The 18,086-nt window shown below is 38.0% G+C and overlaps 1 protein-coding gene across 1 annotated transcript in view; it reads left to right on the top strand.

Moving 5' to 3' along the window:
* The window catches only part of LOC127442175 (gastrula zinc finger protein XlCGF57.1-like), a 57,614-nt gene extending 41,926 nt beyond the window's left edge, over nucleotides 1–15,688 (top strand). The window contains exons 4-5 of the mRNA XM_051700017.1: nucleotides 15,337–15,564; nucleotides 15,654–15,688. Of these exons, the coding sequence (XP_051555977.1) occupies nucleotides 15,337–15,564; nucleotides 15,654–15,688 (263 nt within the window). The remainder of the gene's footprint in view (nucleotides 1–15,336; nucleotides 15,565–15,653) is intronic.
* Nucleotides 15,689–18,086: the final 2,398 nt, after the last annotated feature.

Here is an 18,086-nt window from a genome sequence, read left to right as displayed (position 1 = left end):
AATGGGCTCTTGTGGGTAGGAGGAAGACTCAGGAAGGCAGCTATGCCTATTGAAATCAAACATCCTCTCATATTGTCTAAGGACCAGCACGTGTCACATCTCATTCTTCGCCATATTCATGAGCAACTGGGTCATTGTGGCACGAATCAGATGCTCTCTAAACTATGAGAGACATATTGGATTACAGCTAATGCTGCTTTAACATTATTGACAATTCATTATGGGTCCTTTTGTGTATGCTATTTGTAATTGTTATAAACAATTAAGGGTCTGGTGTGTTGGAGCCATTTTACTGTTTGAACTTTATTGGTGTAATGTTTTTTTGTTCACTGGGTGGCATTGTAGAAAGGTAACCAAGGATAAAAGGAGCACCTGGGTAACAGAAGTCAGGTGCCTTGGTGATTAGGGAAGCACAGTTTTTGATCGTAGCGTGTTGTGGAGAACAAAATGTGTGACTGTTTGATATGCATTGAGATTGTGTGAACCAGGAGGAAAACACTGGATATTTGTGAGTTTGGATAAATGGAAACCTCTGGAACTGTGAACCTGAACAATTGTGGTGTGTATCATAATGAGTGGAATATAATAAAGACATTTTAAGTCTGTACACTGCATTGAGGGTCACTTGCTTTACGAATTAAATACTTGCTCACTTCTGTTTCCAGGTCACCTCTGGCTTTATTGGAAAGTCATTACATGATTGGTTTTTGTTTTTGCCATCACGTGGGTAACTCCATCCTCTCTGAACTGGCACCGGTCCAAAATCTTTCTCATAACATTATATTGGCCGAGAATGTCACGGCTACCAACTGTTTTCACTCACACTGGTTTAGAATAAAGAAGATGTGACTCATACCGGCGCCATTTGCCTTTCTCTCCTGTTCTTCCAGTTCACTTTCAGTAAGTGAAACCTCCAAAACACTTCAGTCTGATTTACTCTCTGTCTGACTGTAGCGTCTGGGTGTGTATGTGTTTCAGCCTTCAGTCTCCTGTATCTCTCTCCTTTTGAGTACTCCAGTTCAAACGAATAAGGCTGGGCAGAGAAATGCATATATTTGCAACAACAAACTCTTCAGACATGTTTTGTAAGTTCTGTTCTCTGGTTTGTGTTGTGTTTTCTGTTGTGGTGGTCCTGTTGAAGCAAAACAAAACGAGTTTTCACTTGAATGCCCCATCTGCATCTTGTGCAGACTTCTGAACGTGCAGAGATCAACGGTCTTTCAAGAGTTTCACTCAATAATACATTAGATTTCGCATTGTTTCTCACCAAAACATATTGTATTCCTTCAGAACAAGACATGCGTAACAAGACTTTTAAAAGTCATATGAGGTTAAAACAACATGGGTGAGTAAACAATGACTGAATATTTATTTTTGGGTGAACTATCCCTTTAAAACAATTTTAGGAACTCCAGTTACATTTAAACACATTAATAAAAATGCTTTATTTTACAAAGATGAAACCAAACTCAGAAAGAAAGTCATACAGGTTTGAAACAATATATGGGTGAGTAAATCATGACAATTTTTATTTTTGGGTGAATTAAATTTGGTTATTTATTTTTGATTTAGGCAAATCTCATCCTCTGCTGGAAATATTTCCATCATCCTTGAAGTGACAGTTTCATTCAAACAAATATGACTCTTGTGACAGCACATTCTACATGAGAAAAAGATGGGAGTTTATTAAAGAGGAGAGTGACAAAAGGTTGATGTCAACAAGTCCTGAATTCAGTATATTATTATTTTTTAATTAAACAATGATGTATGGGAATACAGCTTGACTAATGTCCATTAGCATTTTCTGACTATTATTGCATATGTCAGGCTTTATAGTGTTAACATCATTGGCATCAAAACTAAGTCCACTCTGCACACTAAAAAATGCAACAGATGTCATGTGACTGAAGCTCTTTGGCCAGTACTGAGTGATTAAAATGGGTAGCACAGCTCCTCAGCACTGAGATAATGTTTTGGACAGCTTTTTGTGAACTGAGGCCATCATTTACAACAAGTTGTAATGTTTGGGCACTGCAGCTTATGTCAGGTAGTTCAGCAATTCTCATGCCTTTAACAATGTTAGCACCACTATCCCTGAGAACAACTACCACTCTGTCTTCATCAATTTCCCATTGTTCCAGCATGCCAAGGAACATCTCGCAAATGTACTCTCAAGTATGTGATCCAGTCATTGCTTTTCATTGTTCAGAATTACTTGCCTGCGAATCCACTGATCATCAATGAAATGGCATGTAGAGTCATTAGGGATTCATTTTCACCAGTCCAGCAGTATGTGGTTAAAGCTAAGTTGTAACCTGCCATATCAGGCTGAAGCAGCACTTTAACCTTCTCAACTATCTTACTATGAATACCGGGGAACACCTCTGTGCGTTAGAACTTTTCACTCTTTAGTGTATATCTTGGTTCTGCAGTAGCCATGAGTCTCTGGAAGCCTTTATTTTCAACCATGATGCAATGCTGATTGTCTGTAGCAATCATCTCTGTAATAATCCTGTCAAGTGTTTTTGAGTGGACATCAGTTATCTGCCACTTTGTCTGCTTTTCAAACATTTTGGGAAAAGAAGCTTCTTTTCAACATCTCTTTTTTTCTGTGCCTCTTCAAAGACAGCTGAGTGGTGAAAAATTTCTGTATGAAAATCAGGTTAGATGCAAGTATTCCTGACAACAAATTGAATTATAACATGCAAAATTTGAGGTACCAACATCATCACATTGGCCTAGCTTGTCCATTTGTTCCAGTGCTTTCAAGTGCAAGTCAGTTTGTTTTGCCTTGATAACAATGGATGGCTCTGTGAAACCAACCATCTTTTGTATCTTTGGTGTTGCAGGGGTTGGAATCAGCATCTCACGTAGATGACTCCTGTTGCTTCTTACAATGTTTCCATTAGGAGTTTGTACCATGTAACTTTTTTGGCTCATCAGTTTTCTCAAGTACAGTCCCTGGGTGCCATATTCTCCTGGCTTTGTCCAGCCCTCACATGTTGTCCTGGCTTGAGTACAGGTAAGCCTCTGTGACTTCCTCCAACTATGACGCAGGCATGGATCAGTCTGATTCTTAAAAAGGACAAATATACAAGTGAGTGTAAGAATTACAGTCCAATTTCCCTGATCCAGCTAGAAGTAACAATTTTGTCAAAAATTCTGGCTAACCGATTAAGTAAAGTTATGACATCTCTTATACATATAGATCAAGTGGGGTTTATTCGGGGCTGCAGCTCTTCTGATAACATTAGGCGTTTCATTAATATCATGTAGTCAGTAGCGAATGATCAGTCTCTGGTGGCTTTCATCTCACTTGACGCCGAAAAGGCATTTGATATGGTAGAATGGGATTATCTTTTTAAGATTTTGGAAATGTATGGGTTCGGGAATACATTCATTGGTTGGATTAAGTTACTTTATAGACACCCTGTAGCGGCAGTACAAACAAATTTGGAAAAAAAAGATTTTTTTGCTCTGGATAGGGGCACCCGGCAGGGTTGCCCTCTTTTCCCCATTATTGTTCTGTCTTGCCCTGGAACCATTAGCAGCCATGATAAGAAAGGAGGATAATTTTCAGGGGTGCTGGCGGGAGGTGTGGCGCATAAGCTTTTGCTTTACGCAGATGATATTTTATTATTTGTCTCTGACCCCTCTAGATCTATGCCTTGCCTCCACAGAATTATTAATTCCTTTTCCAAGTTCTCTGGATTCAAAGTCAATTGGTCTAAATCCGAAGCTTTAGCTCTGACTGCGTACTGCCCAGTAATGGCCTTTCAGCCGGGCGCCTTTCAATGTCCCAAACAGGGCATTAAGTATTTGGGTATTTTATTCCCAGCAAATTTGTCTGATGTAGTTAGTTAATTTTGACCCTTTAATTAAAAGTTTGAGCAACATGGACAGGTGGGCTTCATTACATTTATCTTTGATTGGGAAGGTTAATGTTTTTAAAATGAACTGTATTCCAAAATTCAACTACCTGCTACAGTCACTCCCTATAGATATCCCCCACTCTCATTTCAAGCAATTTGATAGAATTGTGAAGTCCTTCATTTGGAATGGTAAACGCCCCAGACTACATTTCAACAAATTACATAGGCCGATTGACAAAGGTGTGCTAGGCTTACACAAAGTTGTGTTTTATTATTATGTGTTCGGTCTCAGGCATTTGGCTCATTGGTCGCTTCCACCTGAAAGAGCCCCTCCCTGGTTTTTTATTGAACAGAAAGTCCATGCCCCTATTTCACCATTGCAAAGCCTTTCTATCAAACTAACCGGAGATGTTAAGTCACATCCTGTTATTTCACATATGCACATGATTTGGACAAGAGTGGCCAGAGTATTTAGTTCTGACATTTATTTAAATGTTGCCACAAGCATATGGCTGAACCCAAAATTATGTATCAAAAAGTCCCCTTTCTGTTGGTCAGAGTGGATTGTGAGGGGGGTTGTTACACTTGGTGATCTGTATGAGAGTGGAGTGTTGAGATCTTTTGAGAATTTGGGCCATCATTTTGGGATTCCCAGATCTCAGTTTTATAAGTATTTACAGCTGCGCCACATTCTCTGTACAGTTTTTGGGAGTAGCACACACCCCCCCCAAAATGGCAGATACTCTGGGAGAGGTGATTACTGCTTTTGGAAAAGGTCATGAATCATCAGTGTATTACTCCCTGCTAATTCAGAGTCTGGGGGATGGAGCTTTAGCTTCTATCAAGAGATTATGGCAAAAATATTTGAATTTGGTATTGGAGGAAGAAGTGTGGACTAGGATTCTAAAAAATATCAAGTCTGCATCTAGAGATGCAAGGGTTCGCCTTACGCAATTTAAGATTTTACATTGATTTTATTGGACCCCCTCTAGATTATATAAGCTTGGTCTTAAACACACACCCAACTGCTGGCATTGTCAGTCAGAAGCTGGAGACACAACTCGTGCCTTTTGGGGGGGTGTTAAGATTCAAGATTTTTGGATGAAGGTACAGAGCTATTTGTTTAATGTTTTGGGCACTCAAGTTTTGCTTTACCCCAGATTTTGTATTTTGGGCAATGGAGCGGTCATAAATTTGGGGGACAAATTTATAAAAAATTGGATTTTGACAAGTGTTATGATTGGCAGACAAGTCATTTTAAGGGGTTGGAAGTCTGATGGAGCGCCATCATTTCCGGAGTGGTGTGCAGAAATGGGGAGGGTGGCAGCATTTGAAGAAGGGGTACTTAGAGGATTGGGTAATTTGGACTTGTATATGGGAAAGTGGGGAAAATATTTGGCATTTTTGGAGTGCTCTCTGGGAGGGACAGTGGAGAGAGAGATGTAGATGTTATCTGTATGATTATATTTTATTTACTTATTTACATTATTTTATTTTTTAATATTTGTTTTGTGTGTCTATAATTATGTGGGACCACTGGGATGTTCTTCTGGGTGGGATTGGTGGGGTAGTAATAGAGGGGGTTAAGTATTGATTCAGTTTGTATTTGTTCTTGCTTTTATGTGTTAATATAGGAATCAATAAAACAATTTAATCTAAAAAAAAAATGCATATGTGACCTGCATGTGTTTTAGGACATAAAGAAAGCAGATTTAAAACTTTTAAATAAGTAGACATTGACCCAGCCAATTTTCTGGGACTAATCGACCCATATAAAGTGTAGTCAAACAAGCCCTATGTATAAACATATATAGTACATGTTTCTATATTAAAATGTTATATTACAATTTTATTAAATGTTTCTGCCATAATAATTAGCCCATTTCAAAAGTTTATGTGATCTGGTTCTCGTTTTTTCCTTCTACTTAACCCTCCTGTGGTATTCGGACATTTTTGACCAAAATAATTTTTTTACATTTAAACATTTAAAAAAAACATTTTTTTTATTTAATTAAAGTTTCCTTTATCTGAGACTTTTCCTCCATTTGCCATCTGAACATACAAAAGAAAAAACTGGACTTGATTCGATAAGTCTATGTGGTCGTAATTGGTATTCGCGGTCAAAATTGAACAGAGCAAAAAACAATTTAATCTGTCAAATACAATCAGATCAGCAACAATGCAAAAAAAAAAAAAAAACAGACAGAAATTGCAGGGTGAGACTCTAAAACATCCCCACTCACACAAGAATTAACTGGTGAGACAATAATACAATGTTTTTTTTTTTTTTTTTTGTACATTTGTCAAATAAAACCACACCACACACACTTTTCCAAAATTAATTTTTAGTATAGAAAGTTTGAAATTGCAAAATGTTTACTCTGTGTTAGTTAAATACGATTTGGATGCTTTATTCTGCCTTCCTCGCAGTCACTCTTCGATCAGGAGATGAATTCACTGGTGGGAAGAAATACACAGACACAGAATGTCACAAGCAGTTCTTTGATTCATTAAAAGCAAGCAAGGAGTTTATATGGTTCTTGTCACACAAGGCTGGTTATACCCTTTACCTCGAACTTTCTCAGTCCTCCATATATGGGGTTTTTTCCTCTCACTTACAGAAGTACATTCTTATCAAGTACATTTTGTGCTCAAGACAGTGCCGAAAACATACAAAGCAGATAAGCAAGCATCAGCATGAAAAGGTCACATTGTTCCATCTGAGGCCTATTTCTCACATTGCCCACTTTCGTCTCGAAGAGACAAGTTCCTCATGGCTATTGAAAAATCAGATCTTGTTTACCTTACATTCTATCTTTTACTCATTACTCTCATATTCTTCCCAATGTGTCCCATAACCATTTCTATCAGCATCTTCAATGTTTATCAGAGCGTAATTAGCATTCAAAGCATTATCAATGGTCCTATTGACCAGTGCTTTAGCACATGGAATCACACAACAAATCAGTAATGCTATAACAAGTAAAATTACTCCTATAGGTATTAAAGCATTCAAAAAAAAAAAAAAAAAAACATTCAACCATTTAACCATGTCAATAAGTCGTTGACATCATCTACAGTTTCTCTCGCTCTCAAGTCTTTCAGGCCCATTTCTATGGCATGTCCATCTTCATCATTTTCTGGAATGAAAGTACAGCAACTCGTTCCCATGATAACACATACTCCTCCACTGGCTGCTGTTAACTGGTCATGGACCAGTCTATTTTGTAGCACTGTTAAATCTTAGGCCTTTTAGTTCTTGGCATACTGCATCAATCATTGTTTTTGTCGAATTTATGAATTATATCAATTCATATCTAGTCATTTCAACTTTCTGTATTACTGCAATACTGTTGTGGGAACAGTGCTCCAAAGAATTTCTCTGTTCCTGTCCATAATCTGTGCTCTCTCGGTGTGGTATTGGGTTGACTAAGACTACTACTACTTCTGTTTGTTGTTTTCTCAATAGCTCAGACCACCATGGTGTGGTCACTTAATTCTACCATGGCACATCTACCTGTCCACAATTCCGGCAAAGCAGTGTACAAATTATGACCATATTGCCAATATTGGTCTCCTATCATTCATGTTCCTTGTTTAGTAGGTGTTATGGGGTTACCTTTACCGCTGGTGTAGATGCACTATGCAGCATACGCATGCATACATAACTACCTTTCTTTCCCGTGTTTTTGGCCGTAAAGTTAGCTAGTTTCCACCACAAATTGGTAGCATAGGTATGTGGTGCATCACCATTATCTATCCTCGTCTCATTACCGCTAGATATATGAGTATCGACTACTGTCATAAGACAGAACGATATAATGAACTTCATTCTTCGTCCCTTATAATTCTCAAGTTCCCAGTTAGGCACTGGCACTACGTGTTCAGCTCCTCCCAGTACTTTCACCATTCACTTTCTAAATAGTCTGGCTCTCCCCAGGTGTAGGCTTCACGTGGCTTGCGTGTATCCACTGTGGTTGCAGATCTGTAGTACCCCCGTCCTGGTTACCGCCAGAACCGTTGTTGGACCCAAATACTTGGGCTCACTGAGCTTCGTTGGTTTCAGAAACTTCACTAGGACCTGCTGATTTGGAACAAATGGGTGAGTGGGCTTTTCTGTGGGCATAGGGAGAGAAAAGGAAACTTCACCATTTATGGTATTCAATGTTTTGACAAGGGAATCCACGTAATCAGCCTGACCCAAGGGGTCAGGAAAGGTTTACCCATTAGTATTTCAAATGGAGACAGTCTTGTTGTTGCTGATGGAGTCATTCTTATCTCTTAAGACTGCTGGTAGTATATCTACCCATTTTCGGACTGTTTCCAGGCATGCCTTAGTCAACCTATCTTTTATTGTACTGGTTGTACGTTCTACCACCTCTGCTGATTGTGGATGGTAGGGTATGTTGAAATGGCAATTAATGTTTTGCTCCTTAACTAGGAGTTGTGTGATTTTGATTTTTTTTTTTTTTAAGCAAACAGTGTTCCATTGTCACTTTCGGTGACCGATGGAATTCCAAAACATGAAATTATCTCCTCGTCAAAACTTTTACCACGGTTTGTGCATTTTCTTTGCTGCATGGGAAGACTTCTGGGCATTTTGAAAATCGGTCTATAATCACCAGGAGTAGTTAAAAATTGCCATACACTGGCATGTGTGTGAAATCAATTTGCAGATGTTGGAATGGAACCTCTGGATAAGGTAATGATTTGTGTGTTTTTGGATTGTTGCTGCTATTTTGTGCACACTAAGCACGCATCTAGAATTAAAGAGACTGTTTTTCTCACATTTGCAATGCAATACAATTCATTGATCATCTGTATCAATTTTTCTTTTGAAATATGTGATATGCCATGATAATGTCTGCACAACAGCACTATTGCTGATGTTGGTAGTGCTAATCGTTTTTGTTTATCTTTTTAGCAGTCCCCTATTATCTGATACCTCATTGGCTGCCCAATGCTCTAAATCGTGTTGTTGTTGGGTTTGCTTGCAAAATTTTGATGTTTAGCTCACTAGTCAAAGTGGAACGCATCATTGGTATGATGCCCACTTTGGTATCTCATTCCCCTATGTGTGGGCTATGAATTACTACTTTTGCTGCCCACTTTGCTACTTCATCTGCAAGCCTGTTGCTCTCTGCTTCTTCTGAGTCACCAGTGGCATGGCTTGCCACTTTGATTACTGCTAATTTGGAAGTCAGCTGTGCTGTTTTAATCGAATCAGCTACCACATTGTGATGTGATACTGGGTTTTCATCTGAAGTTTTATAATTTCTTCCCATAATTTTGCAAAATCGTGCACTACCCCATATGCATACTTTGAATCTGTATATATATTTATGCATTGGCCTTTTGCCAACTGACAGGCTCTTGTTAACGCTACTAGTTCAGCAGCTTGTGCTGATTTGTATGGTAACGAGTATGCATCAATAATTTGAATGGGTAGCTCTGTAATTGCATAACCACACCAGTACACACTGTCATTTGGTTGATAGCATGAGCCATCTACATACCAGTGTCTCCCCTCTTGCAGAGCGGATGCAGAAACATCCGGTCTGCATGCAGTGGAAAACTGTATTCTCTCTGTACAATCATGTGAGTCATGCTTGAAAGTGCCCTGAACCAAAAATATGTATTATCACACTCTGATAATTCTGTTTTCAGAATTTTGCCGTTCATTTCGGTTTCTTGATTTTTTTTTTTTAATTTTCTTGACATTATTATACATTTACTAAGTTATTACATTCTTATGTTTGAAATAAATTATTGGTAGAAAAATGCTTATTCTGTGTCTTCTCTTTGTAACACCATGGTCAGGTTTGATGATGAGCATAATGACAAACTGCAAAAACTCTGTTTTACAAAAACTGTAAAATCATTTTTTTTTTAAATGCTAAACTTTGACAAATAATAGTTTGATAATGTTTCAATATATATCCAAATGCAAGTCTTGTGATAAAATATAAAATTAGGTAACAAAAAGCCATCAGACTACACAGTAGGTGGCTACAGCCATCTACTGGCTGTTACTGGCATGACATGGTTTTCAAGTAATGTTATTTGTATTTTGTTCACCAGATGGCATCAATCTGCCTCCGATTTATGTCACATTCTCATATTCTTCATGTTTCAACTTATAGAAATGTTGTTTCTGAATTAAAAAATGTTTTCACCAAAATGTGCTTTTTATATGCAAATTAATTGTAAAATTTAGAAATTTACATGTAAATAAGATAAAAAAAATAGCATAAAATCCCAAAAGAAATGCATATTTGTATTGTTCTTACTTCAGGGAAGAAAAAATTTTATCACAAAAAAAAAAAAAAAAAGGGGGGGGGGGGGGTGGTTTGGGAGTTTCACATCTAAACCTTCCAGCCAAAAACACAACTTCATTTTATTATTGTGAATTATTTTAAACATTTCTGTTACACAATCTTCCATTGTTCACAACTGTAGATTACCGCCAGAACTGTTACCGTGCAGCGCAACCATATGGCACTTAGCAGTGCTCAAAAAGGATTTCCAAAAAGACTTGGATTTTTAACTCAGAAATGTGGATTCGGACAGTAATTAAATTAGCACATGTCCTTGGTGTTTGTCAAAAAACACTAGGTAATTCGGCTGGGAATTCTCTCTTGGGAGGTGGGAGAAAAACACTGACATTTTGGATTCGGACAGTAATAAAATCACTGACTACCCCCTGTAAGAGCTGGAATTACCTCACGTCCCCATGTAAAATAATTATCGTCCGAATAGGGCTTTTGTCTGTGTTCGCATGCCATAGGGGATGGAAAACTCAAAGTAGATAATAGCCCACTACCTCAAGCATTCGGTGCATTTACATAATTATTTTAAACATCAAGTTTGTGTTCAGCATATGAAAGAAAGTCATACACATCTGGAATGCCATGTGGGTGATTTAAATGATGAATCATTTTTGTGTCAAACTAACCCTATAATACATACATATATGTTTCAAAACCTTACTCTCTCAGGCCTGTTAATGTTTTTTTCCCCCCTTATGGATATAATACTTATCCCTGCCTCCAGAGGGCGATAACCAGGTGGTATTTCAGATTTGTCTAGAAAGGTGAACTAGAAGAAGAGTGAAAAAGCAAATAATGTTGTATGCTCATGCTGGCTTTGCCAGTCCATCTAAAGTCCTGGTTGAGAAACGTTCATTTGTTCAACAGTTGATGCTTTAAATATGTTAGTAGTTGTATGGTAATCTGGGTTTCCCCAGATCTTGTCAGTAACTATGCTGGAATGGAAATGTTTGTTTGGATTGTTTAAAACAGCTTTATATATATATATATATATATATATATATATATATATATATATATATATATATATATGACTGGCCTGTTAGTGACTTATTTTTTTAGGCTTATTTGGATTATATAGGACCTATTCCCTGTTTTCATCATCATCATCATCTTTTTAATCATCTCTATAAACCTATTTAAAACTGCCTGCATTTGTCTGCCAAGCCTTCACATCCTACAGACCACCTTTCATGTTTTCTCTTTAAATTTGACAGTCATTTGAGACTGAACTATTTTTGAATGCCAAATTCTGGGACTTGATTGTATTGTAATTTTCAGTGTTTCAATTTTGTCTTGTGTTTAAGTCTGGATTTATGTTTTTGTTGCAAATTATTGTCAATAAATGTTTAAAGAACTACTTTTACTTGTGTTAAATTATTTTTATAATGAATGTTGAAAAATCCCCACTTTAATCCATATACTGTAATTGTTGAGAGTATTTAGATGCCATATAGACTGTTATAGCCTAGCTATAGTTACACGTGGTAAACAGGGTAATGGCATTTCATATAACAATGGGATATTGTATAAATTAAGGAATTTGTCCTCCTTTTCTCTTTTTGGGCTGATCTGCTCCTTCCTACCACACAGCAATCGTGATTCACCTCAGCAGTGAAGCCACTCCCACAGCTATTCACCAAAAAAATGCTGTGATTGTCTCCATCATCCTACAAGTGAAGAAAGAAAAAAAGGTGGTATATAAAGAGGAACAACTCCAAGTGTAACCGCTGAAGTATACTGACATGCTATTGGAAAACTGAAGTTTGTTAAAGAGGAGTTTAAATAGGAGAGTGAAGACATGAGTGAGTCAGAACCATGCAGAATAAAATGTGAAGATACTGAGGAACAAAGAGGTTATTATCCATTCTTGATTCTTCATAACTGAGGAACATTGAGGTAAAAAAACTTAATACAGTTCACTAGATCTGGCAGCTGTAGTAGAATATCATAAAAGCAGGAAAATTACATGGGTCAATTTGACCTGTTTGAAATTAACACTGATTTACATCATCTTAACTTTTGTTTTTGGCCTGAAACTTCATGGCATCCTCCACAGAGGTGATCAGAACTTGGCAATATAATTTTTTTTAAATTTCATGTATTTATAAACAAAGCTACAAAAAACTACCTACTTTGTACCTCCAGGTCAATTTGACCCAGGTCATATAAAATCTAACGAGAAACTTTAAAATGGTAGAAAAGTTCAGTGTTACAAGTACACTCATTTCACACACACACATGCTCACACACACAAACTCTCATTGACAACATTCACACATGCAAACACAAGATTTCTTTTTTGATAATTTGTTCAAAAGTTATTTTACTGTTAATTCAGTGTTCATTGTGTTTATTAAATGTTCAACATGTTCAAATGAGAGAATAAACAAATAAACTGTTAAAAAGTGTAGAATAAATGCAAATTAAAGTTATTAGTTATTGAATTATTTTGTTCAAATAATCAAGAATTTCAAAGTGAAATTGTCAATAAAAAAAAAAAGAAAAAAAAAGAAATCAAGTCTGCTCCAATCACTGCTTCTGTAAGCCCCAAATAGCCACGAACTCTATATCAGCTCTAACTTTAGGTTGTTTTCTACAAAATGAGTATTTTTACTTGTCTCTCAGCTTGTCTGGGTAAATAGTCAACTGTTATTTTTCAAATGCCCAGAAAAAAAAAAAAAAGTATTATAAACAATTCCTTTGTAGGGCTTTACTGGTTGTTTAGATCAGTGTTACTATCAGAAATAATTAATAATTATTTCTTTAGTTATTAATATTTAAATTAATTAATTGAATCTAACTCATTAAAACCTCATATGGGGCTCCAGTACATGTAGTGCATTACGTTTAGGAGCGGGTATGGTTATTAGCAATAATTAATAATTATCAAAGACAATTATTAATTATTAAAATCAATAGAACATTGATGAGAATCAATGTTAGCTTTTTCTAATCCTTTAAATCAACAATTATCAAAGATAACCATTAATTGTTAACATTGATGAAACATTAATTAAAATTAACACTAGCTTATTGATCATTCAAATTCAACAATCATCAAAGATAATTATCAAATGCATGACACAGGTGTATGCAAAACAAACCAAAACACTTCTCTTTGTAATATAACAAAGTTTATTTATGCAGTAATATCAATTAATAATTAATACAATGCAGTCAATAAACTTCCGACTTACAACTACAAACTAAACAGTGATATGATTAGATATGGAAATCAAAATAATCCAATAACACATGAGGGTGTGTGTGTGTGTGAGAGCTAGTGTGTGTGTGTGTGTGTGTGTGTTTAAGGAGGGACGCGCACAAAATGGCGGAGGTGACTCTCGTGGAGAGTATGTCACGCGAGACTTCTGGCCAGGGAATATGACCGCGAATGTGGGCGGAGAGAAACCAGTCAATGGCGTCTACCAGTTACCACGTGTATCCGCTTGTACGATAGCTTAGGGACAAAGCTGAGCTTTATCATGAAGCTATCTACTAGCCAAAAATGTGTCCGAGAATGTTTGTGAGGGATCGCGCGTGCGCAGTATGAGAGAGAGAGAGAGAGAATAAATTGATGGCCCCAAAGCCGATTTTGCGATCGTGGGAGAGAAAGCAGCTGTTAGTTTATCACTCAGAGACGCGGTGGACGGCTTGTAAACCGTCCCGCGTTCTTTGATTCTTTAATGGATAAACTTAGTTTGCCGGTCTCACCCGCGATGGCGAAAATGCACAACAGTCCAATGTGGTTGGACCACAATACAGCAAATCTCATTCGTGATAATTAATACCCTGAGTATTAATAATGTGCGGACATGGCAGTCCGTAAACTGTACAAGCAAAAACCTTGATACACAAGAATAACACACTATAATATTCTATCTCTGTCCAGACGTAAACCTCTTACTTGAATCGCACGAGGATGCAGAATGTGTGTTCATCTGTCCTTTAACTCAGACTCGGTTCCTCGAGGCTCGAGTGATGATGGGAAGCCGTTTCCTCGCTCTGTCCGCGGTACGGCTGAGTGTTCGGTTGAACACAGAGTAATCTCAACTCGTCCAGCGAGATGGAGATTGTATGGCCACAGTTTCAAGTTGGACGTTACTTCCTTGTGCCACGAGGCTGCACCTGAGAGCAGCGATGAGCTGCGTCTACACACGGCGAGCAAAGTTGCTGGAAGCAAATCCCGGAAGCATTTCAGTGGTATTTCTACTCCTGATGATGTCATGGTTGAGGTGCGTTCTGGCGTATGCCTCATCCAATAGGAGTTGAGAGTTCGATCCTTTAGTGAGCAAGGCTTCATGGGATTTGTAGTCTGTTTTGGACTCCCTTTGTTTGATTTTGGTGTGATTCTTATCAGTATAATTTATGACCTGGTATGTGGGGGCCTGAGTTAGGTTTTTACAACTGTGTTAGGCCTGCCTTTGTCTTCTGACTGAATACATGAGGCCCAACACCTTGTTTGAATATGTTCTTGACTGTTATACATAATTGCAAAGCTGAAGTTCTTTGCTTTCAATTGACACCAAGATCACATTTGTTGTCCATTCAGAGGCCAAGATATTCCACAAGACATAGGGGAAGGGTGGGGCTTCCCAAAAAAGACTTGATGTGTTGGGGTGCCCCCTGCAAGATGATAGTGAAAAAATTCTCTCTTTTTTTTTTTTTTTTTTTGTGGTTGCTGCCATCTAGTGGAATTATCTACGAACAAAAATGGAGAGAGAGCGCAAACGGAGCCTTCAAAATAGGGACTTGATCATTAAAAGCATCCAAGGGTTGAACAAACAAATAATACCATAATCTACATGAGAGAACTAACCTTCAGCCTATTAGAGATCACATAATAAATAATTGGCCTTTGCTGCTTATTGTCATTAAATTGGTGTTTAATTGTATTTCTTTTTTCACTTTTAAATTTTACATTTTTATTTTAGACTTGATAAAAGTTAAAGAGGAAAGTTGAGAACTGAATGATGTGGAGGAGAAACAACATCAGTATCATAAATTTGATAATTTCATCATTGGTGAAGAATCTTTTACTGGTTCAAAGACTGAAAAGAATTTCTCAAAGAACAAGAGCCAAAAAATCTTTCACATGCTGTCACTGTGGAAAGTATTTTGTATGAAAGGAGATCTTGAGCGTCACATGAGAATTCACACTGGAGAGAAGCCTTTCACCTGCTCTCACTGTGCTAAGAGTTTTGCACAAAAAGGAGATCTTAAGACTCATGTAAGAATACACACTGGAGAGAAGCCGTTCACCTGCTCTCAGTGTGGAAAGAGTTTCACACAAACAAGCCATCTCACAATTCATCTACACTATCATTCTGGATTAAAGCCATTTAACTGTGATCAGTGTGGCAAGACATTTACAGGAGCATCACAGCTGAAGTTACACCAAACAACTCATGCAAATGAGAAGCCTTATGTGTGTTCTTTTTGTGGAAAGAGTTTAATTACATTATCAAGCCTGAAAACACATGAGAGATTGCATACTGGAGAGAAGCCATACCACTGCACTTCATGTGGGAAGAGTTTCAACCAATCAAGTAATCTACAGACTCATTTAAAAAAAGTGTTGCCCAAAATTGTCATAGTGAAATTTTTATTTCAATTCCAAAATTGATAAAATGTACAGTGCATCCGGAAAGTATTCACAGCGCTTCACTTTTTCCACATTTTGTTATGTTACAGCCTTATTCCAAAATGGATTAAATTCATTATTTTCCTAAAAATTCTACAAACAATACCCCATAATGACAGGGTGAAAGTAGTTTGTTTGAAATCTTTGCAAATTTATAAAAAAACACACATACATATGTATTCACAGCCTTTGCTCAATACTTTGTTGAAGCACCTTTGGCACCAATTACAGCCTCAAGTCTTTTTGAGTATGATGCTACAAGCTTGGCACACCAATTTTTGGGCAGTTTCTCCCATTCTTCTTTGCAGAACCTCTCAAGCTCCATCAGGTTGGATGGGGAACGTCGGTGCACAGCCATTTTCAGATCTCTCCAGAGATGTTCAATCGGGTTCAAGTCTGGGCTCTGGCTGGGCCACTCAAGGACATTCACAGAGTTGTCCCAGAGACACTACTTTGTTATCTTGGCTGTGTGCTTAGGGTCATTGTCCTGTTGGAAGATGAACCTTCGCCCCAGTCTGAGGTCCAGAGCACTCTGGAGCAGGTTTTCATTAAGGTTGTCTCTGTACATTGCTGCATTCATCTTTCCCTCGATCCTGACTAGTCTCCCAGTTCCTGCCGCTGAAAAACATCCCCACAGCATGATGCTGCCACCACCATGCTTCACTGTAGGGATGTTATTGGCCAGGGGATGAGCGGTGCCTGGTTTCCTCCAGACATGACGCTTGCCATTCAGGCCAAAGAGTTCAATCTTTGTTTTTCATGGTCTGAGAGTCCTTCAGGTGCCTTTTGGCAAACTCCAGGCGGGCTGTCATGCGCCTTTTACTGAGGAGTGGCTTCTGTCTGGCCACTCTACCATACAGGCCTGATTGGTGGAGTGCTGCAGAGATGGTTGTTCTTCTGGAAGGTTCTCCTCTCTCCACAGAGAAATGCTGGAGCTCTGTCAGAGTGACCATCGGGTTCTTGGTCACCTCCCTGACTAAGGCCCTTCTCCCCCGATCGCTCAGTTTGGCCAGGTGGCCAGCTCTAGGAAGAGTCCTGGTGGTTCCAAACTTCTTCCATTTACGGATGATGGAGGCCACTGTGCTCATTGGGACCTTCCATGCTGCAGAAATTTTTCTGTACCCTTCCCCAGATCTGTGCCTCGATACAATCCTGTCTCAGAGGTCTACAGACAATTCCTTGGACTCCATGGCTTGGTTTGTGCTCTGACATACACTGTTAACTGTGGGACCTTATATAGACAGGTGTGTGCCTTTCCAAATCATGTCCAATCAACTGAATTTACCACAGGTGGACTCCAATCAAGTTGTAGAAACATCTCGAGGATGATCAGTGGAAACAGGATGCACCTGAGCTCAATTTTGAATGTCATGGTAAAGGCTGTGAATACTTATGTACATGTGATTTTTTTTATTGTTAATAAATTTGCAAAGATTTCAAACAAACTTCTTTCACGTTGTCATTATGGGGTATTGTTTGTAGAATTTTGAGGAAAAGAATGAGTTTAATCCATTTTGGAATAAGGCTGTAACATAACAAAATGTGGAAAAAGTGAAGCGCTGTGAATACTTTCCGGATGCACTGTAATACGTGTCAGTCAGTTCACTAGAACTGGTTGCTGTTGTCTGAAAGTAATTAAATCATTAGATAATTGAAAGGGTTGTAGCTCATTGAACAAGTGAGAGGACAGAAGTGTGAAAGTTGAGGCATTTGGAGTCGCATAAATTTATTAAAACTTTTTTTTATTTTTTTTATTGGGTACAAATTTGAAAACCGTGACACAGTATCACAGAAATTATGGAGGTGACATTGTTTCACCAGATTTTGTAATAAGCAACAAAGGTGAACTTGAAGTTAATACATCAGAAATATATAACTATTGTATAAAATAATTCCTCTAAATAATAATAATTAAATATCATTGTATAATAATAGACTTGACTGGATAATAATAAATATTATACAACTGGGTTCCACTGGTGGCCACACTTTAAGGCATCATAGGTGTGCTCCTAACGCGAAGGTGTGGTATGCTGGAAAAATATCATAATGTAATTTTATTTTCTCCCCAATTTGGAATGCTCAATTCCCAATGCCCTCTTAGTCCTCGTGGTGGCGTAGTGAATTGCCTCAATCCGGGTGGCGGAGGACGAATTTCAGTTGCCTCCACATCTGAGACCGTCAATCTGTGCATCTTATCACGTGGCTTGTTGAGCGTGTTACCACAGAGACATAGCG

This window comes from Myxocyprinus asiaticus, chromosome 6 (assembly GCF_019703515.2).
Source record: "Myxocyprinus asiaticus isolate MX2 ecotype Aquarium Trade chromosome 6, UBuf_Myxa_2, whole genome shotgun sequence".
Lineage (NCBI taxonomy): Eukaryota > Metazoa > Chordata > Actinopteri > Cypriniformes > Catostomidae > Myxocyprinus > Myxocyprinus asiaticus.
The sequence above is the reverse complement of the archived record's forward strand: the minus strand, read 5'-3'. Positions and strand labels throughout refer to the sequence as shown.